A 22757-nucleotide genomic window follows, 5' to 3' on the forward strand; every position below is an offset into this window, starting at 1 on the left:
CTAACCCCCAATTATTACTTCGGTATCCAACGCCACAGGGGTACAGGGAAGAGCCGATACCAACAGGCCCAGAGTGCCAAATATGGCGCTCTTCGGCCTGGGCGGTAACAGGCTGGCATTATTTAGGCTGGGGAGGGCCAGTAACGATGGTCCTCACCCACCCTGGTAACATCAGGCTGTTGCTGTTTGGTTGGTATTTGGCTGGAAATGAAAAGACTGGGAACCACACACGTTTTTTTTTTTTTTTTTTTATAAAAAAAAAAAAACGTGTGTGGTTCCCAGTCTTCATTTTCAGCCAAATACCAACCAAACAGCAACAGCCTGATGTTACCAGGGTGGGCGAGGACCATCATTACTGGCCCTCCCCAGTCTAAATAACACCAGCCTGTTACCGCCTAGGCCCAAGAGCGCCATATTTGGCGCTCTAGGCCTGTTGGTATCGGCTCTTCCCGGTACCCCTGTGGCGGTGGGTACCGGAGTAATAATTGGGGGTTAGTGCTAGCTGTTTTTGGGGCTAACGCTAAGCCCCGACTTAGTAATGGACTCCGTCTACAAGAGGGCTTCCACTACTAAGCCTGTAAAGTAATAACAAAGAAAAAAAAGCACACACAAGTTAAAACATTTTTATTAGGAAAAACACTCCCCCACAGCCCTCGTTAACCATTTTATTAAAAGAAAAGAAAAAAATGCAGGTCATCGTCGTAGTCCACCGATTCCAATGTAGTCCTCCGCATTCACGTATCTGAAACAAGAAGACAAACACAAAAAAAAAATGGGTTATTACCTGGAGAGCCTAACTTACCACCCCCGTTCCAGCTCCGTCATTTTCCTGCATTGCTACATGTCCAGTGACGGAGCACGAAACGGAGGTGGGTAAGTGGCCTTGTGATCACCGTATCCAGCCATCTATACATGTGACTGTATACTGCATTAACGTAGCAGAGCGCAACTGCCTCTGCTGCTTTTGCAAAACTACAACTTCCATCCTGCCCGGACGGCCTTTGGCTCTCTGGGCATGCTGGGAGTTGTAGCCCCTTCACTTTATGACTAAGCTAAGCTACACCCCACGCTAAACTCTCTAAACTACACTTCATCTGCCTGTAAAACTAAGTTAGCTACACTACACCAGTGTACAACTACACCAACTATGCTAGAACTGGACTAACACTGCACTACGCTAACTGCTCTAAGACTACGCTAACAATACGCTACACTAAATACGCTAAAACTATGCTAATGCTACACTACACTGAATACATTAAAACTGAGCTAACACTACACTAAAAGTGCACTAACACTACACTATGCTAAATACTCTAAAAGTACGCTAGCACTAAGCTACGCTACAACTGCGCTAACACTATGCTACGCTAAAAACTAAAACTGCGCTAACACTAAACTAAAGCTACGCTAAAATTGAGCTAACGCTACGCTAACTATGCTAAAATCGCGCTAACACTACGCTAACTACTTTATACCTGTGTAAAACTACAACTCCCAGCATGCCTGGGCAGCCTTTAGCTGTCTACGCATGCTGGAAGTTGTGGTGACTTCACTGCACTACAACTCCTAGCATGCCTAGGCAGCCTTCAGCTGTCTGGGCATGCTGGGATTTGTGGTCCCATCACTGCACTACAACTCCCAGCATGCCCGGGCAGCCTTCAGCTGTCTGGGCATGCTGGGATTTGTGGTCCCATTACTGCACTACAACTCCCAGCATGCCCGGGCAGCCTTCAGCTGTCTGGGCATGCTGGGAGTTGTGGTCCCTTCGCTGTCTAATCTAAGCTAAACTACAACTCCCAGCATGCCTGGGCAGCCTTTAGCTGTCTGGGCATGCTGGGAGTTGTGGTGCCTAACCCCCTTTCACTATTAATGCTAAACTATGCTAAATTACAACCTACACTAATGTACGGCTACGCTACCTACCTATGCTATTTGTGTAGTGCTGCGCATGTGCAGTACTACTTTAGCGGCGCCCGCTGCTCTACTTTCTGTTCCCTGAGAGTTAACAGGGGACGGGGAGCAGAGCAGTGGGCGGGGAGGCAAGAGGTTGTCAGCTCTATCGGGCATAGGGATCCTGATAGCGGTGGTGAACAAGCGCGCTGGTGGGTGACAATAAAACAGTAAAAGTATTAGCTTCTGTGGCCCAATAACGCTCTCGGAATTGGGCCACAGAGGCCATGAGAGCTCCGTACAGCTTTGGGCTATTACAGGGAGAGATCCGTTAGCTGTGATGTGTGAGTATTAAATATGTCACGTGACACTCGCACCCTCCCCCCAGCCCCCGCAGTAACCAATGGTTGGGGGGTGGTGTGCGAGTGTCAGCCTATAGAATGTGATGGAGGCGGAGCGCTCGAGCAGGGAAAACTGCTGAGTCACTCCATCACAATCTATGGCAAATCACAATCTACGGCACTGCACCGGCATGGTATACATTAGGTGGTGGGTGTTTTCTTATTGGATACTTCATGTGTATATATGGTATATCCTCCTACTGTACTGAAATAGTATTGTACTATGTCATTAGATTATATATATATATACATCCAGCACTGTACAGTGTATCTCAGTGATAACCAGTAACCTTGATAATGAGAACATGTATTGAGAAATATCCCATAATATGTAACATATGTGAACAAAGAGCGATCTGTCAATCATGGCCGGTGGGGAATATCCAGTCCCAGCAGCTCCCCATGGATTATACCTGTTGGGTCTTCACCATGAGGAGCAGCGGACACATCATATCTCTACATTGTTATGGGGGATTATTTCCCAGCAGACAAAATTATAGAGATAAATGGATAAGAAACTTTATGTCTGAAAAGTAAATCTTTATTAATCACTTGTAACAATGAGAAGTTTTCAGCGGGCACTACCGTGGATTCACAGGGACTGATGCAAATCCCTTCTCCGATGGCAATAATACGGCCGCTCATAAATGCCTCTATCTGGTGGTGCTCAGCAATAAAGTCCTTAGACTAATGCAACTCCAAACAAATAAGAGAAAGAATGCGACAGCGCAACAAAATCCTTCAGGCTTTATATCATGCGGGTGTATAAACAGGTGCAAATCACAGAGCAACGTCCGGTTCACACTGACTTGTGCTTCTTCCTGCTCCCGGAGCCAGAAGAAGCACAAGTCAGTGTGAAAGGGACGTTTCTCTGTGATTTGCACCTGTCTGTACACCCGCATGATATAAAGCCTGAAGGATTTTGGTGAGCTGCCGCATTCTCTCTCTTATTTGTTTGGAGATTATTTTTATATATATATAATATTCTAGTACCTGGTGACATATATACAGATGTGTTATTTGGATTCTATTTGCATTTTGTATATCAGACATTTTTTGGAATACTTATACTTTTCCCATGTAAATGTATTGCTCTAAAGTGATCTCTCTTGTGACTGACTGCAATGTCTTAGTTTTTGTACAATTTGACAAGTTAGAAGGCTACTTTGTGTGCGTTCTTTGGTGTATAAGAAGACTTGCTTTTCGAGTAAAACATTTTCCACATTCTGCACATGAATATGGCTTCTCTCCTGTGTGGGTTCTCTGATGTTGAACAAGCCATGATTTGGAAGTAAAACATTTTCCACATTCTGAGCATAAAAATGGTTTCTCTCCAATATGAATTTTTTGATGTTCAGACAGATGTGATCTCTGAGTAAAACATTTTTCACATTCTGAACATGAAAATGGCTTCTCTCCAATATGAATTTTTTGATGTTCAGACAGATGTGATCTCTGAGTAAAATATTTTCCACATTCTGAACATACAAATGGCTTCTCTCCTGTGTGAATTCTTTGATGTCTAACAAGCCGTGATTTAAAAGTAAAACATTTTCCACATTCTGAACATAAAAATGGTTTATCCCCTGTGTGAGTTCTCTGATGTTCAACAAGACTTGATTTAGAAGTAAAACATTTTCCACATACTGAACATGAATATTGCTTCTTCCCTGCACAATCTCTTTGATGTCCAGCACCCCTTTTGTGACTTTTATTTTGCTGAACATCCTGTGATGACTGAGAAGACAGGACCTGTATATAAGGATGAGATGACAGATCTTGGCTGTGAAGGGCTGAGGGTGTATCTGGGATAATGGAATGTTCTTCATATGTATCTTGTGTGATATCATCATCTGCTTTATAATCTGAAGATATAATATTCTCCTCTGATCTCCTGATACAAGAATCTGCAGAGAATAACACAGATTTTATTTTTAAGTAAAAAAGAAAAAAAACAACAATAAAAACTTTAACCTCTTAAGGACCCAGGGCGTACATGTACGCCCGATTATCGCGATAGTCCCGATCAGCTAGGACGCGAGCGGAGACCCCCTTACCTCGCTCCGTCACATTCGATCAGCGTTTGATTGCTCCAAGCCTGAGCTACAGGCTTGAGCAAGCAACCCCCTATTATGCTGATCCATGCAAAGCTATGGCTTTGCAGGGATCAGGGGGAAAGATCAGTGTGTGCAGTGTTATAGCCCCCTATGGGATAATAATGATCAGTGTAAGAGGTCAGTGTGTGCAGTGTTATAGTCTCCTATGGGATAACAATGATCAGTATAAGAGATCAGTGTGTGCAGTGTTATAGTCCCCTATAGGATAACAATGATCAGTATAAGAGATCAGTGTGTGCAGTGTTATAGTCTCCTATGGGATAACAATGATCAGTATAAGAGATCAGTGTGTGCAGTGTTATAGTCCCCTATGGGATAACAATGATCAGTATAAGAGATCAGTGTGTGCAGTGTTATAGTCTCCTATGGGATAACAATGATCAGTATAAGAGATCAGTGTGTGCAGTGTTATAGTCTCCTATGGGATAACAATGTGCAGTGTTATAGTCCCCTATGGGAGCTATAACACTGCAAAAAAAGTGGGAAGAAAAGTTAATAAAGGTAATTTAACCCCTTCCCCAATAAAAGTTTGAATCACCCCCCTTTTCCATAAAAAATAATATATAATAAACTGTGTAAATAAAAATAAACATATGTGGTATCGCCGTGTGCAGAAATGTCCGAACTATAAAAATGCATCCTTAATTAAACCGCACGGTCAATGGCGTACGCGCAAAAAAATTCCAAAGTCCAAAACAGCTTATTTTTGGTCACTTTTTATATCATAAAATTTTTTTTAAAAAGCGATCAAAAAGTCCTATCAATACAAAAATGGAACCGCTAACAACTTTAGATGACGGTGCAAAAAATAGGCCCTCATACCGGCCCGTACGCGGAAAAATAAAAAAGTTATAGGGGTCAGAAGATGACAATTTTAAACGTATAAATTTTCCTGCATGTAGTTATGATTTTTTCCAGAAGTGCGACAAAATCAAACCTATATAAGTAGGGGATCATTTTAACCGTATGGACCTACAGAATAAAGAGAAGGGGTCATTTTTACCGAAATATTTACTGCATAGAAACGGAAGCCCCAAAAGTTACAAAATGAAATTTTTTCTTCAATTTTGTCGCACAATTAATTTTTTTTTCTGTTTCGCCGTGGATTTTTTGGTAAAATGACTAATGTCACTGCAAAGTAGAATTGGTGGCGCAAAAAATGAGCCATAATATGGAATTTTATGTGCAAAATTGAAAGCGTTATGATTTTTAGAAGATGATGAGGGAAAAAATGAAAATGCAAAAACAGAAAAACGCTGAGTCCTTAAGGGGTTAAACACTGCGCCCATATTTATAGTCTTTTTAGTAGAACATTATAAGTGCAGCATGTGACATCATGGAACCTTCTCCCCGTCCTCCGGATAATAAATAGTTAATGTAGACATAATATCGGTTCTTCAGGTCACATACACCCCACTCCTGGACCCCATCACACTCCCATCCAGCAGCAATGAACAATCCATAGGGCACAAATCAGACGACAGCCGAGGCGGTTCAGAGCCCCCAGCAATACAGAAGTGCTGGGAAATATCCCAAATTAGGGCTGGGCGGTATATACCCGTTCATACCGAATACCGACATTTTGGGGCTCCACTATATGAATTTTTCCCATACCGCAATACCGGTCGGGCCCCTCCCCCTCGGGAATGAATTATCAGCCCAGTGCTGCGCTGTCCGCACATCGGGGAATTAATCATACGTGACCCGCCAGCGCTGTTCTGCTCCCCCCAATTAATGATCACCCCAGCGGGGCACTACTCACATATGTCACCCGCAAGCACTGCCTTCACTCCACTTTGTTGTGGCCGCCGGCGCTGGAACTCTATACTGTACGCCGGTGGTCTCCAACCTGCGGACCTCCAGATGTTGCAAAACTACAACTCCCAGCATGCCCGGACAGCCAACGGCTGTCCGGGCATGCTGGGAGTTGTAGTTTTGCAACAGCTGGAGGTCCGCAGGTTGGAGACCACTGCTGTACGCTGTATCCCTATGCCCGGGCTGCAAAAGATAAAGAAAATAAACGTTAAAGGACATGTCCGGTGCTCACTTTTCTTATTTTATCCGTTCTGGGCTGAAAAATAAAAGAAAACACACTTTCTCTTACCTGCCAACGAGCCCCCGGAGCTCCGGTACCCTCCGGTACAGGTGTTCGGTCCCCGGGCTGTATTCTTCTTACTTCCTGTTAGCCCGGCACATCACACGGAGCTTCAGCCTATCACCAGCAGAGGCGGGACATCACTGCGGCCGGTGATAGGCTGAAGCTCCATGTGACGTGCCCGGCTAACAGGAAGTAAGAAGAATACAGCCCGGGGACCGAACACCTGTACCGGAGTGTACCGGAGCTCCGGGGGCTCGTTGGCAGGTAAGAGAAAGTGCGTTTTCTTTTATTTTTCAGCCCAGAACAGATAAAATAAGAAAAGTGAGCACCGGACATGTCCTTTAACTTATCTACGTCGGCCTCATGCTGTTCCTGGGGACTGGAACGTCTGCCGTCAGCCTATCACCAGCCGCAGCGATGTCCCGCCCCGGCCAGTGATAGGTTAAACTCACTGTCATGTAAGGAGCCGGCTTGGGGGGGGGGGGAGCAGAACAGCGCTCGCGGGTCACATGATTTGGGGCAGCGCTCGCGGGTCACATGATTTGGGGGGGTGAAAGAAATACCGTTATATACCGCGGAACCGCCATAAGTTACAAAGATACCGTGATCCACATATTTGGTCACAGCGCCAGCTCTATCCCAAATTATTCCTCTAGTCGTCTACATGGAAATCCTGCTGACTATATAAGATGGAGACAACAGGGACAAGAAAAACAACAGCGCAAGGACTTTAACCCTTTAATGACACATGACTTAAATGCACGTGACTTTGCGCACCAGGACGTACATTTGTGTCCTATACATGACCGTGAGTATCGGAGCAGAGATTGCACTGATGTCCGCCATTAACCCCTCAGATGCCGTGATCAATACAGATACAGTGCGGCACGGATTGTGATCTGATTGTCAGCGGCACGGAGGCCTTCCAGCAGAATTCTAACTCTGCGCTGCGCTCTGAGGCAGGAGAACAAGCGCAGTTAGTTTACAGACAGCTCTAACGTCCTAGTGACGCGAGTCGCATGTCACGTGAGCGCCGCGCTCTGAGGCAGGAGAAGAAGCGCAGTTAGTTTACAGACAGCTCTAACGTCGTAGTGACGCGAGTCACATGTCACGTGAGCGCCGCGCTCTGAGGCAGGAGAAGAAGTGCAGTTAGTTTATAGACAGCTCTAACGTCCTAGTGACGCGAGTCGCATGTCACGTGAGCACCGCGCTCTGAGGCAGGAGAAGAAGCGCAGTTAGTTTACAGATAGCTCTAACGTCGTAGTGACGCGAGTCGCATGTCACGTGAGCGCCGCGCTCTGAGGCAGGAGAAGAAGCGCAGTTAGTTTACAGACAGCTCTAATGTCCTAGTGACGCGAGTCGCATGTCACGTGAGCGCCGCGCTCTGAGGCAGGAGAACAAGCGCAGTTAGTTTACAGACAGCTCTAACGTCCTAGTGACGCGAGTCGCATGTCACGTGAGCGCCGCGCTCTGAGGCAGGAGAAGAAGCGCAGTTAGGTTACAGACAGCTCTAACGTCCTAGTGACGCGAGTCGCATGTCACGTGAGCGCCGCGCTCTGAGGCAGGAGAAGAAGCGCAGTTAGTTTACAGACAGCTCTAACGTCGTAGTGACGCGAGTCGCATGTCACGTGAGCGCCGCACTCTGAGGCAGGAGAAGAAGCGCAGTTAGTTTACAGACAGCTCTAACGTCGTAGTGACGCGAGTCGCATGTCACGTGAGCGCCGCGCTCTGAGGCAGGAGAAGAAGCGCAGTTAGTTTACAGACAGCTCTAATGTCCTAGTGACGCGAGTCGCATGTCACGTGAGCGCCGCGCTCTGAGGCAGGAGAACAAGCGCAGTTAGTTTACAGACAGCTCTAACGTCCTAGTGACGCGAGTCGCATGTCACGTGAGCGCCGCGCTCTGAGGCAGGAGAAGAAGCGCAGTTAGGTTACAGACAGCTCTAACGTCCTAGTGACGCGAGTCGCATGTCACGTGAGCGCCGCGCTCTGAGGCAGGAGAAGAAGCGCAGTTAGTTTACAGACAGCTCTAACGTCGTAGTGACGCGAGTCGCATGTCACGTGAGCGCCGCGCTCTGAGGCAGGAGAAGAAGCGCAGTTAGGTTACAGACAGCTCTAACGTCCTAGTGACGCGAGTCGCATGTCACGTGAGCGCCGCGCTCTGAGGCAGGAGAAGAAGCGCAGTTAGTTTACAGACAGCTCTAACGTCGTAGTGACGCGAGTCGCATGTCACGTGAGCGCCGCACTCTGAGGCAGGAGAAGAAGCGCAGTTAGTTTACAGACAGCTCTAACGTCGTAGTGACGCGAGTCGCATGTCACGTGAGCGCCGCGCTCTGAGGCAGGAGAAGAAGCGCAGTTAGTTTACAGACAGCTCTAATGTCCTAGTGACGCGAGTCGCATGTCACGTGAGCGCCGCGCTCTGAGGCAGGAGAACAAGCGCAGTTAGTTTACAGACAGCTCTAACGTCCTAGTGACGCGAGTCGCATGTCACGTGAGCGCCGCGCTCTGAGGCAGGAGAAGAAGCGCAGTTAGGTTACAGACAGCTCTAACGTCCTAGTGACGCGAGTCGCATGTCACGTGAGCGCCGCGCTCTGAGGCAGGAGAAGAAGCGCAGTTAGTTTACAGACAGCTCTAACGTCGTAGTGACGCGAGTCGCATGTCACGTGAGCGCCGCACTCTGAGGCAGGAGAAGAAGCGCAGTTAGTTTACAGACAGCTCTAACGTCGTAGTGACGCGAGTCGCATGTCACGTGAGCGCCGCGCTCTGAGGCAGGAGAACAAGCGCAGTTAGTTTACAGACAGCTCTAACGTCGTAGTGACGCGAGTCGCATGTCACGTGAGCGCCGCGCTCTGAGGCAGGAGAAGAAGCGCAGTTAGGTTACAGACAGCTCTAACGTCCTAGTGACGCGAGTCACATGTCACGTGAGCGCCGCGCTCTGAGGCAGGAGAAGAAGCGCAGTTAGTTTACAGACAGCTCTAACGTCGTAGTGACGCGAGTCGCATGTCACGTGAGCGCCGCGCTCTGAGGCAGGAGAAGAAGCGCAGTTAGTTTACAGACAGCTCTAACGTCGTAGTGACGCGAGTCGCATGTCACGTGAGCGCCGCACTCTGAGGCAGGAGAAGAAGCGCAGTTAGTTTACAGACAGCTCTAACGTCGTAGTGACGCGAGTCGCATGTCACGTGAGCGCCGCGCTCTGAGGCAGGAGAACAAGCGCAGTTAGTTTACAGACAGCTCTAACGTCGTAGTGACGCGAGTCGCATGTCACGTGAGCGCCGCGCTCTGAGGCAGGAGAAGAAGCGCAGTTAGTTTACAGACAGCTCTAACGTCCTAGTGACGCGAGTCGCATGTCACGTGAGCGCCGCGCTCTGAGGCAGGAGAAGAAGCGCAGTTAGTTTACAGACAGCTCTAACGTCCTAGTGACGCGAGTCGCATGTCACATGAGCGCCGCACTCTGAGGCAGGAGAAGAAGCGCAGTTAGTTTACAGACAGCTCTAACGTCGTAGTGACGCGAGTCGCATGTCACGTGAGCGCCGCACTCTGAGGCAGGAGAAGAAGCGCAGTTAGTTTACAGACAGCTCTAACGTCGTAGTGACGCGAGTCGCATGTCACGTGAGCGCCGCGCTCTGAGGCAGGAGAACAAGCGCAGTTAGTTTACAGACAGCTCTAACGTCGTAGTGACGCGAGTCGCATGTCACGTGAGCGCCGCGCTCTGAGGCAGGAGAAGAAGCGCAGTTAGTTTACAGACAGCTCTAACGTCCTAGTGACGCGAGTCGCATGTCACGTGAGCGCCGCGCTCTGAGGCAGGAGAAGAAGCGCAGTTAGTTTACAGACAGCTCTAACGTCCTAGTGACGCGAGTCGCATGTCACATGAGCGCCGCACTCTGAGGCAGGAGAAGAAGCGCAGTTAGTTTACAGACAGCTCTAACGTCGTAGTGACGCGAGTCGCATGTCACGTGAGCGCCGCGCTCTGAGGCAGGAGAACAAGCGCAGTTAGTTTACAGACAGCTCTAACGTCCTAGTGACGCGAGTCACATGTCACGTGAGCGCCGCGCTCTGAGGCAGGAGAAGAAGCGCAGTTAGGTTACAGACAGCTCTAACGTCCTAGTGACGCGAGTCACATGTCACTTGAGCGCCGCGCTCTGAGGCAGGAGAAGAAGCGCAGTTAGTTTACAGACAGCTCTAACGTCGTAGTGACGCGAGTCGCATGTCACGTGAGCGCCGCACTCTGAGGCAGGAGAAGAAGCGCAGTTAGTTTACAGACAGCTCTAACGTCGTAGTGACGCGAGTCGCATGTCACGTGAGCGCCGCGCTCTGAGGCAGGAGAACAAGCGCAGTTAGTTTACAGACAGCTCTAACGTCGTAGTGACGCGAGTCGCATGTCACGTGAGCGCCGCGCTCTGAGGCAGGAGAAGAAGCGCAGTTAGTTTACAGACAGCTCTAACGTCCTAGTGACGCGAGTCGCATGTCACGTGAGCGCCGCGCTCTGAGGCAGGAGAAGAAGCGCAGTTAGTTTACAGACAGCTCTAACGTCCTAGTGACGCGAGTCGCATGTCACATGAGCGCCGCGCTCTGAGGCAGGAGAAGAAGCGCAGTTAGTTTACAGACAGCTCTAACGTCCTAGTGACGCGAGTCGCATGTCATGTGAGCGCCGCGCTCTGAGGCAGGAGAACAAGCGCAGTTAGTTTACAGACAGCTCTAACGTCGTAGTGACGCGAGTCACATGTCACGTGAGCGCTGCGCTCTGAGGCCGGAGAAGAAGCGCAGTTAGTTTACAGACAGCTCTAACGTCCTAGTGACGCGAGTCGCATGTCACATGAGCGCCGCGCTCTGAGGCAGGAGAAGAAGCGCAGTTAGTTTACAGACAGCTCTAACGTCGTAGTGACGCGAGTCACATGTCACGTGAGCGCCGCGCTCTGAGGCCGGTCACTAGGACATGAGAGCTGTCTGTAAACTAACTGCGCTTGTTCTCCTGCCTCAGAGCGCATATACTAATAGAGGCAGATTGTTTCAGGGGGCAGGAAGAAGCAGGGGGCGGACAGCCATCATGGGTAACCGAACTGAGCATGGGACATTTGTTGGGCAATATCACAGGAGCCACTGGAGGGAATTTGGTAAGTGACACCTCTTTGCACTCCTGGTCACCCACACTATAACCCTTTGTGTATTGGGTTTAGTGTGGGTGATCAGGGTGACAGTTTTCTTTTAAATCACCCTTTTCCCAATTTTACTAAAAAAAAAAAAAAAAATAATGATTAACCCTTTGGGGACGCAGGGTTTTTCCATTTTTGCACTTTCGTTTTTACCTCCTTACCTTTATAAAATCATAACCCTTTCAATTTTGCACCTTAAAATCCATATGAGGCTTATTTTTTGCGCCACCAATTCTACTTTGCAGTGATATTAGTCATTCTACCCAAAAATCTACGGCGAAACGGGAAAAAAATAATAATTGTGCAACAAAATGTAAGAAAAAATGCAATTTTGTAACTTTTGGGGGGTTTTACGTTTCTACATAGTACATTTTTCAGGAAAAATGACACCTTCTCTATATTCTGTAGGTCCATACGATTAAAATGATCCCCTACTTATATAGGTTTGATTTTGTCGTACTTCTGGAAAAAATCATAACTACATGCAGGTAAATGTTTAAAATTGTCATTTTCTGACCCCTATAACTTTTTTATTTTTCTGCGTACAGGGCGGTATGAGGGCGCATTTTTTGCGCCGTGATCTGAAGTTTTTATTGGTACCATTTTTGTATTGATCTTTTTGATCGCTTTTTATTCATTTTTTCATGATATTAAAAATGACCTAAAATATGCTATTTTGGACTTTGCAATTTTTTTTGTGCGTACGCCATTTACCATGCGGTTTATTTAACTATATCCTTTTATAATTCGGAAATTTCTGCCGCAGCGACATCACATATGTTTATTTTTATTTACACTGGATTTTTCAAACTTGATTCAAACTTTTATTAGGGAAGGGGTTAAATGATCTTTATTAACTTTTTTTTCACTTTTTTTTTTTGCAACGTTAAAGCTCCCATAGGAGACTATAACACTGCACACACTGATCTCTTATACTGATCATTGTTATCCCATAGGAGACTATAACACTGCACACACTGATCTCTTATACTGATCATTGTTATCCCATAGGAGACTATAACACTGCACACACTGATCTCTTATACTGATCATTGTTATCCCATAGGAGGCTATAACACTGCACACACTGATCTCTTATACTGATCATTGTTATCCCACAGGAGACTATAACACTGCACACACTGATCTCTTATACTGATCATTGTTATCCCATAGGAGGCTATAACACTGCACACACTGATCTCTTATACTGATCATTGTTATCCCATAGGAGACTATAACACTGCACACACTGATCTTTACATTGATCATTGTTATCCCATAGGAGACTATAACACTGCACACACTGATCTCTTATACTGATCATTGTTATCCCATAGGGACCTATAACACTTCACACACTGATCTCTTATACTGATCATTGTTATCCCATAGGAGACTATAACACTGCACACACTGATCTCTTATACTGATCATTGTTATCCCATAGGAGACTATAACACTGCACACTGATCTTTTACATTGATCATTGTTATCCCACAGGAGACTATAACACTGAACACACTGATCTCTTATACTGATCAATGTTATCCCATAGAGGGCTACTTTGGGGGGCAACTTTGAACGCCGCGTCTACAGGGTTAATAGTGCGTTGCACCGCGATCAGTCCCACGCGCTACTAGCCACAGGTTCTGGCCGTTGTTAGAGGCTGGGCCCGACCCACTAGGACGCGTGTCCCCGCATTATGGAAAGGAAGTTGGCGAAGGGCGTACAGGTATGCCCTCCGTCCCCAACAGGTTAACATAATGTTAATGATGCCGTACGGTGAATGACATGGTGCCATCACATTCACCAAAAATGTTTTCAAATTTATAAAAAGTGAATAAAAAGTCACATATATACAAAAGTGGAACTAAAAAAAACTACAGGTCATGGTGCAAGAAATGAGCCCTCATACCGTCTCGAACACAAAAAAAAAGAAAAATGGTAAAAATAGGGCGATTTTAAACATACTGATTTTGTAAAAAAAAAAAAAGTTTGAGATAAGTATTTAATCGAATTGACCCACAGAATAAAGAAAACGTAATTTTTATCGTAAAGTGTGAAAACAAAACCTGACAAAATTAGCAAAATTGTGGTTTTTATAAAAAATGTCTTTTGTTTTGTGTTTGCCGTACATTTTATGGTAAAATGATTGATGTAATTACAAAGTACAATTGGTCGCGCCTCATATGGGTCTGTGAATGTAAATTGTAAAGAGTTACGGATTTTAGATGGCGAGGAGGAAAAAACTAAAACACAAAAATAAAATTGTCCTGGTCCTTAAGGGGTTAAAAACAAAACGCATGCTCAGTATCAGTAAGGGCCACACTTTGAGACCACAGATCTAAAACATAATCCTGTCCGGCTGCAGCATCATCTCTGTCCCAGCTGAAGCACAGACCTGGCAGGACTAGTACTCCTCTGTGCTCACTCCTGTCCTATCAGACTGCAGCATGAAGGCAGAGAGGAGGGGGTTACAGAGCAGACTGCAGTGATTGGATAAAAAGAATGAATGAATGGTGAGTGAGGGCGGGCTCAGTGCTTGCCTCGGACACTCCCCTTCCTCAGCAGTTTATGTCAGAATAAGTGAGCAGCAGAACAGAGGGATTTGTGAGCCAAACACAGAAGACAAACAAAAAAGACCTGTATAGCATCTGGATGACCTAGTGAGTAACATATATGAACAGTATTTTTTTTCTGTGATTATTGCAGCTGGTGACTGAGTAGAATCTGTGACCTTCTCTGTATTTAGTGGTTACTACTCACCTGTGCGGTTACCTGTAGTAATGTCCTCCTTATACTGCTCATCACCGCTCACATCTGTCTCGTCTTCTTCTTCCTTTATGTCTGTAGCCTTAATATAGATCAGATCTTTCCCTGTAGTAATGTCCGCCATATTCTGCTCATCAAGAGGACGGGGACACCTCTCTGGTGCTGTTCTCTTACTGGATCTGACTGTAGGGAACACATACAGAGACTGAATTCATTCTTTACATACAAATAATGAGAGGACGTGTGTATATAGTCATGTCTATTACCTGGTGATGTGAGGGGCTGCTGATCCTCCATCATGACCTGATCCTTGTACTGATCCTTGTGTCCTTCTACATACTCCCACTCCTCCATGGAGAAATAGACCGCCACGTCCTGACACCTTATAGGAACCTGACACACAATGATACAGTCATCACCCCGACCCCTCCAGTGGTGTTACTGTATAATGTCCCAGCATTCCCAGCAGTGTCACCTCTCCAGTCATCACCAGACCCCTCCATTACTATATAATGTCCCAGCAGGGTCACCTCTCCAGTCATCACCAGACCCCTCCATTACTGTATAATGTCCCAGCATTCCCAGCAGTGTCACCTCTCCAGTCATCACCAGACCCCTCCATTACTGTATAATGTCCCAGCAGTGTCACCTCTCCAGTCATCACCAGACCCCTCCATTACTGTATAATGTCCCAGCAGGGTCACCTCTCCAGTCAGCAGCTCCATCATCTTGTTGATGAGTTCTAGGATCTTCTGTTCATCCATTTCCTCATGTATCAGGGAGTGAGGTGGGGGCCCTGGGATTGGGCTCAGGGTTCTTCCCCATCCTTCACACACAGGGGCCCGACAGAGCCCACTAGAGGACTTCTTCACTACTGTGTAATCCTGTGTATAGAGAGATACATTAATATCACTACATACATTCCCAGAATCCCTCACCTCTCCAGTCATATCCATCTGTTATTACATCGATAAGAATGAGGTCATGTGACATTACTCCCAGAATCCCTCACCTCTCCAGTCATATCCATCTGTTATTACATAGATAAGAATGAGGTCATGTGACATCACTCCCAGAATCCCTCACCTCTCCAGTCATATCCATCTGTTATTCCATAGATAAGAATGAGGTCATGTGACATCACTCCCAGAATCCCTCACCTCTCCGGTCATATCCATCTGTTATTACATAGATAAGAATGAGGTCATGTGACATTACTCCCAGAATCCCTCACCTCTCCGGTCATATCCATCTGTTATTACATAGATAAGAATGAGGTCATGTGACATCACTCCCAGAATCCCTCACCTCTCCAGTCATATCCATCTGAAATTACATAGATAAGAATGAGGTCATGTGACATCACTCCCAGAATCGCCGGTACCAACAGGCCCGGAGCGTCAAAAATGGTGCTCCTGGGCCTAGGCGGTAACAGGCTGGCGTTATTTAGGCTGGGGAGGGCCAGTAACAATGGTCCCCGCCCACCCTGGTAACGTCAGGCTGTTGCTGTTTGGATGGTATTGTGCTGAGAATGAAAATACGGGGAACACTATACATTTTTATTTTTGTTTTTATTTAAATAGTTGTAGTTCTGTAACATCTGTCCCTTTTGAAAATTGCTTCTCTACTTTGAAGCCCTCTAATTTAAAAAAAAGCAAAAATATGTCCATTTTATGATGCCAACATAAAGTGAACATATTGTACTTGTGAAGAAAAATAAAATTTATTGTGAATATCAATTTTCCTTACAAGTAGAGAGCTTCAAATTTAGAAGAATGCAAAATTTTCAAAATTTTCATTAAATTTGGGGATTTTTCACCAAAAAAGGATGCAAGTAACGCCGAAAATTTACCACCAAAATAAAAAAGAATATGTCACGAAAAAACAATCTCAGAATCAGAATATTCGGTAAAAGTTTTTTCGCGTTATTAATTCGTAAAGTGACGGTGGTCAGAATTGCGAAAAAGGGCCCAGTCCTTAAGGTGAAAAAGGGTTGCGTCCTTAAGGGGTTAAGAAACACCTTATTTTCTGTGCGCCAATACAAAATTCTCTAATAGTGCCCCTCCCGAGACTAGACTCTGGATCCGCCCCTGGTTGTGGTTAAACTTTACTTTCATGGAAAAGTTTCTGAGTTGCCCATAGCAACCAATCAGATTGCTTCCTTCATTTTTCAGAGGCCTTTTCAAAAATGAAAGAAGCAATCTGATTGGTTGCTATGGGCAACAGCACAACTCTTCCTCTGCACTGGTTTTGCTGAATCTCCCCCAGAGAGGAAGATTTATCAAAACCTAAAACCTGTCCAGAGGAAAAGTTTCTGAGTTGCCCATAGCAACCAATCAGATCGCTTCTTTAATTTTTCATAGGCTTTTTCAAGAATAAAAGAAGCAATCTGATTGGTTGCTATGGGCATCTCAGCAGCTTTTCCACTGGTCAGGTTTTGATAAATCTCTCTCTCTGGGGGAGATTCATCAAAACCAGTGTAGAGGAGAGTTATGCAGTTGCCCATAGCAACCAATCAGATTGCTTCTTTCATTTTTTAAAAGACCTCTGAAAAATGAAGGAAGCCATCTGATTGGTTGCTTTGGGCAACTCAGAAACTTTTCCAGAAATGGAGGATGCTAACTTTTTGTATCTTATATGGAATTATTCCTATATTCATACATTTTGGAATCATCGATCTTATTGAAAAAAGGTATAACATTAAGATCGAACGAGACCCTTAGATGCTTATCCTTGGAGATGTCGGGGAGTCTATATATAAGAAAAGTTTAATTAGACTATTTCCTTATGCAAAGTTACTGTCAGGGCATGCTGGGAGTTGTGGTTTTGCAGCGGTTGGGGGTTCACAGCTTAGAGACCACTGCTATAGAGGGTGCAAATGTATCCGAGCCCTGGAACTCAAATAATGTGAAATATGAGATGATCAAAATGGAGCCCCTGCACTAATTACTTGGGTTCTGGGGTCTGTAAGGTCCATAGTAGAAACATCAGGTTCTTTCCATAGCAGATACTAAATCATGGCAGCTCTAAGAAACAAGCAGTCATCGTGACATCAGACATGTGATGTCATAGACAGCTGGAGTCCTGACATTCCACTGACAGCCGCCCGAGCCTTCATTCTGTAGATTGTTACAGTGCGATTAGCAACTTCTATTTCTTCTTCTTGACTGAGATGGAGCTAAAAGGTTTGGGGTTCGTCCCCCTTCTGTTGGCGTTTTGGTGTGCGGCCTGGCTTGCCACCAGCTACATCGTGACGGTCGTCCTCGGCCATGCCGCCTCGCCACTGATGCACATCAGGTAAGATAAACAAGCACAAGATTCTTATTTCATGGGTTGGGAGTGAGGAAATATCCACAATAACATTGGTTTCTTTTCCTTCACAGTGACGTGGGAAATTTCTTTCCCGAAAGCATATTATTGAGAATTGGTTTCATAGGGACATCCATTGGCACTTTGGTACTAACCTTTCTTATTTATAAGTATATGGTTATGTATACTGAAGAGTTCAGGGGTCATCAGGTCCTGATCCAGAGGATCCTTCTGGCCATTGTGTGGGCCTCCTGTTTCGGTACAGCTGTCATGCATGTATTGTCCCCCGAAGAATATCCCAGGATACACTTTGTCAGCACGATAATTTCCATTACATGTGAAGCCTTATACTACCTTGGGCAGTCCATCCAGATGTATAAATTACCAGGAGCAAACAAAGTCATCCACCATAGTAGATGCACCTGCTGTGGCCTGGCTTTTACCTGCGCAATTTTCTACTTTGGATATAAAACATTACAGGAATTATTCTATGATGATGAAGACTGGGACGAGATCCGTGAAATCACCACCATAATCATCGAGTGGGTGATGCTTCTACTGATCCTGATAAACACCGTGACCTATTATTCCACCATGCAGAGGTTAATGTTAACCGTCTCCAGGAACAGCTGCAAACTCTCTCTTAGAGTAAGAATTGATGACTTCGGGGTGTAGACCACCACGGGGGCCATCAAGTGGACTTCTGGGAGAGATACTGCACAGGACACGGAAAAACCATAAAAAAAATAATATGAGCTGGTGATATTACCTATACAAAAAAATAATATGAGCTGGTGATATTACCTATACAAAAAAAATAATATGAGCTGGTGATATTACCTATACAAAAAAATAAAAAAAATTTAAAAAAAATATTAGTGTGTGATGTGTAATACCTACTGTATTTACTCGAGTATAAGCCGAGTTTTTCTTGCTGAAAACGCCCCCCTCGGCTTATACTCCAGTGATCTCTCCGCCTGTCAATCCCTTTTCAGTGGTCTTCAACCTGCGGACCTCCAGATGTTGTAAAACTACAACTCCCAGCATGCCCAGACAGCCATCGGCTGTCTGGGCATGCTGGGTGTTGTAGTTTTGAAACATCTGGAGGTCCGCAGGTTGAAGACCACTTCGGCCTTCGTCATCATCCAGGCCCCCCCCCCCCCTCTTTTGTTTTGTACTCACCCCCCCAGTTTGGGTGAGCTGGTCCGGGCCATCTATGCTGCAGGGACCATCCGGTGGGGAGGGATACTCGTTCCGGGCTGTCCATTTTCACCGGAGGGCCCTCTTCATGCACAACGTCCCTGTGCGTCGTCATCAAGGCAACATCACTAGAACCAGCTCACCCTAACTTCCTGCCGAGGGGAGGTGAGTACAAAACAAAAAGGCCACAGTGGTCTTCAACCTGCGGACCTCCAGAGGTTTTAAAACTACAACTCCCAGCATGCCCGGACAGCCGATAGCTGTCTGGGCATGCTGGGAGTTGTGGTTCTACAACATCTGGAGGTCCGCAGGTTGAAGACCACTGATGAAGGGATTGACAGGCGGTGATGATGAAGGGGAGGGGGATGATGATTAAGGGGGGGATGATGATGAAGGCCGCAGTGGTATTCAACCTGCGGACCTCCAGAGGTTTCAAAACTACAACTCCCAGCATGCCCAGACAGCCGATGGCTGTCCGGGCATGCTGGGGGTTGTAGTTTTGCAACATCTAGAGGTCCGCAGGTTGAAAACCACTGATGAAGGGATTGACAGGCGATGATGATGAAGGGGGGGGGGGATGATGACGGGGGTCTGGATGATTACATGGGGGGATGAGGTATTTCCCACCCTAGGCTTATAGTCGAGTCAATAACTTATTTTTATTTTTTTATTTTTTTTTATTAAAAACATCCCAGAGTTATTAATACTTAAAGTGACAGTGATCAGAATTGCAAAAATTGCTCCCGTTCTTAGGGTTATAATGGGCTCCGTCCCCAAGGAGTTAAGAGGGAAAAACATGATATATATTTAACCCCAACCTAAATGTACCTTATTTTTATTTTCTACCTAAGGTACATAAAGACCGAAAAAAATACATCAGAGGAACTTCATTTTGGAGGCAATTAACCCCTTCCCGACCTATGACATACCTGTACGTCATGGGTGGCAAGGTGTTCCCGACCCATGACATACAGGTACGTCATGAACATTTTTGCCGCTACTCGCGGCATCCCGCAGCGCCCGGAAAGATGGTGGCTATCACTGATAGCCAGCCATCTTACCATGCGACCACGGGGGGTTTCATCCCCCACCCCCCCCCAGCGATCGCTGCTATCAGTTGGTCAAATCTGACTAGCTGATAGCAGCGTTTCGCTATCAGAATACTTAGCAGCGCGGTGCTAAGTGTCCCTCTGCTAAGTGTCCCTGACCTGTCCCCCGGCGTCACTTACCCGTCCGAGCAGTGTCCCGAGCGGTCCCGGCGCGAGCGGCGTCCTCCATGCGGTCCCGGCGGCGCTGCGTCCCGGAGGTGAGTTTCAAAACTGGGAGTTTCAAAACTGCAACTCCCAGCATGCCCAGACAGCCTTTGGCTTTCTGGGCATGCTGGGAGTTGTAGTTTTGCAACATCTGGAGGTCCTCAGTTTGGAGACCACTGTATAATGGTCTCCAATCTGTGCTCTTCCAGATGTTGCAAAACTACAAATCTCAGCATGCTCAGTCTGTCCAGGCATGCTGGGAGTTGTAGTTCTCTAACATCTGGAAGAGCACAGATTGGAGACCATTATACAGTGGTCTCCAAACTGTGAACCTCCAGATGTTGCAAAAATACAACTCCCAGCATGCCCAGACTGCCCAAGCATACTGGAAGTTGTAGTTCGGCAACATCTGATCCTTCAGATATTGCCGAACTACAACTTCCAGCATGCCTGGGCAGTCTGGGCATGCTGGGAGTTGTAGTTTTGCAACAACTGGAGGCACACTAGTTGGGAAACATTGTCCGTTTCCTACCTCAGTGCCTCCAGCTGTTGCAATTGTTGCAAAACTATAACTCCCAGCATGCACTGACAGACCATGCATGCTGGGAGTTGTAGTTTTGCAACAGCTGGAGGCACACTGGTTTGGAAACACTAAGTTTGGTTGCAAAACACTTGAAAGTTTATTACTTAACTTAGTGTTTCCAAACCAGTGTTCCTCCAGCTGTTGCAAAACTACAACTCCCAGCATGCACGGACAGCCAAAGGGCATGCTCAGAGTTTGCAACAGCTGGATGTTTGCCCCCTCCCCCCAATGTGAATGTACAGGGTACACTCACATGGGCGGAGGTTTACAGTGAGTGCTGCAAGTTTGAGATGGCGCAAATTTTGCGCTGCAGCTCAAACTTCCAGCGGCAAACTTGCTGTGAACCTCTGCCCATGTGACTGTACCCTAAAAACACTACACTACACTGACACTAACCTAAAATAAAAAGTAAAAAACACTACATATACACATACCCCTACACAGCCCCCCCTCCCCAAAAAAATGAAAAACGTCTGGTACGCTACTGTTTCCAAAACGGAGCCTCCAGCTGTTGCAAAATAATAACTCCCAGTATTGCCGGACAGCCATTGACTGTCCAGGCATGCTGGGAGTTTTGCAACAGCTGGAGGCACCCTGTTTGGGAATCATTGGCATAGAATACCCCTATGTCCACCCCTATGCAAATCCCTAATTCAGGCCTCAAATGCGCATGGCGCTCTCTCACTTTGGAGCCCTGTCGTATTTCAGGGCAACAGTTTTGGGACACATATGGGGTATCGCCGTACTCGGGAGAAATTGCCTTACAAATTTTGGGGGGCTTTTTCTTCTTTAACCCCTTATGAAAAGGTGAAATTGGGGTCTACACCAGCATGTTAGAGTAAAAAAATAAATTATTTACACTGACATGCTGGTGTTGCCCTATACTTTTCATTTTCACAAGAGGTAAAAGGGAAAAAAGACCCTCTAAATTTGTAATGCAATTTCTCCTGAGTACGGAGATACCCCATATGTGGGCGCAAAGTGCTCTGGGGGCGCACAGCAAGGCCCAGAAGGGAGAGTGCGCCATGTACATTTGAGGCGATTCGCACAGGGGTGGCTGATTGTTACAGCAGTTCTGACAAACGCAAAACAATAAATATCCATATGTGACCCCATTTTGGAAACTACACCCTTCACGGAATGTAATAAGGGGTACAGTGAGCATTTACACCCCACTGGTGTCTGACAGATTTTTGGAACAGTGGTCTGTGAAAATGAAAAATAAAATTTTTGATTTGCACAGTCCACTGTTTCAAATATCTGTCAAACTCCAATGGGGTGTAAATGCTCACTGCGCCCCTTATTAAATTCTATGAGGAGTATTGTTTCCAAAATGGGGTCACATGTGGGGGGGTCCCCTGTTCTGGCACCATAGGGGCTTCCTAAATGGGACATGCCCCCCAAAAACCCTTTCAGAAAAACTCACTCTCCAAAATCCCATTGTCGCTCCTTCCCTTCTGAGCCCTCTACTGCGCCCGCCGAACACTTTACATACGCATATGAGGTATTTCCTTACTCGAGAGAAATTGGGTTACAAATTTTAGGGTGATTTCTCTCCTTTTACCCCTTGTAAAAATTCAAAAATTGGGTCTACAAGAAAATGTGTAAAAAATGAAGATTTAGAATTTTCTCCTTCACTTTGCTGCTATTCCTGTGAAACACCTAAAGGGTTAAAACACTTACTGAATGTCATTTTGAATACTTTGGGGGGTGCAGTTTTTATAATGGGGTCATTTATGGGGTATTTCTAATATGAAGACCCTTAAAATCCACTTCCAACCTGAACTGGGCCCTGAAAAATTACGATTTTGAAAATCTTGAGAAAAATTGGAAAATTGCTGCGGAACTTTGAAGCCCTCTGATGTTTTCCAAAAGTAAAAACTTGTCAATTTTTTTATGCAGACACAAAGTAGACATATTGAATATGTGAATCAATATGTAATTTATTTGGAATATCCATTTTCCTTTCAAGCAGAGACTT

At 46.0% G+C, this 22757-nt stretch overlaps 2 protein-coding genes across 2 annotated transcripts in view; both read left to right on the forward strand.

Annotated features, from left to right (window-relative positions):
- LOC130298198 (zinc finger protein 850-like) overlaps positions 1-22757 on the forward strand; it is a 173492-nt gene that overhangs the window by 45813 nt on the left and 104922 nt on the right. The gene's annotated exons all lie outside the window — the stretch shown is intronic.
- On the forward strand, positions 17465-18585 carry LOC130298191 (DNA damage-regulated autophagy modulator protein 1-like). Its single transcript, XM_056551108.1, has 2 exons — positions 17465-17728; positions 17815-18585. Exons 1-2 carry the CDS (start codon positions 17604-17606, stop codon positions 18413-18415), a joined length of 726 nt encoding a protein of 241 aa, XP_056407083.1. The 5' UTR covers positions 17465-17603; the 3' UTR covers positions 18416-18585.

This window comes from Hyla sarda, assembly GCF_029499605.1.
Source record: "Hyla sarda isolate aHylSar1 chromosome 1 unlocalized genomic scaffold, aHylSar1.hap1 SUPER_1_unloc_4, whole genome shotgun sequence".
NCBI classification, from domain to species: Eukaryota; Metazoa; Chordata; class Amphibia; order Anura; family Hylidae; genus Hyla; species Hyla sarda.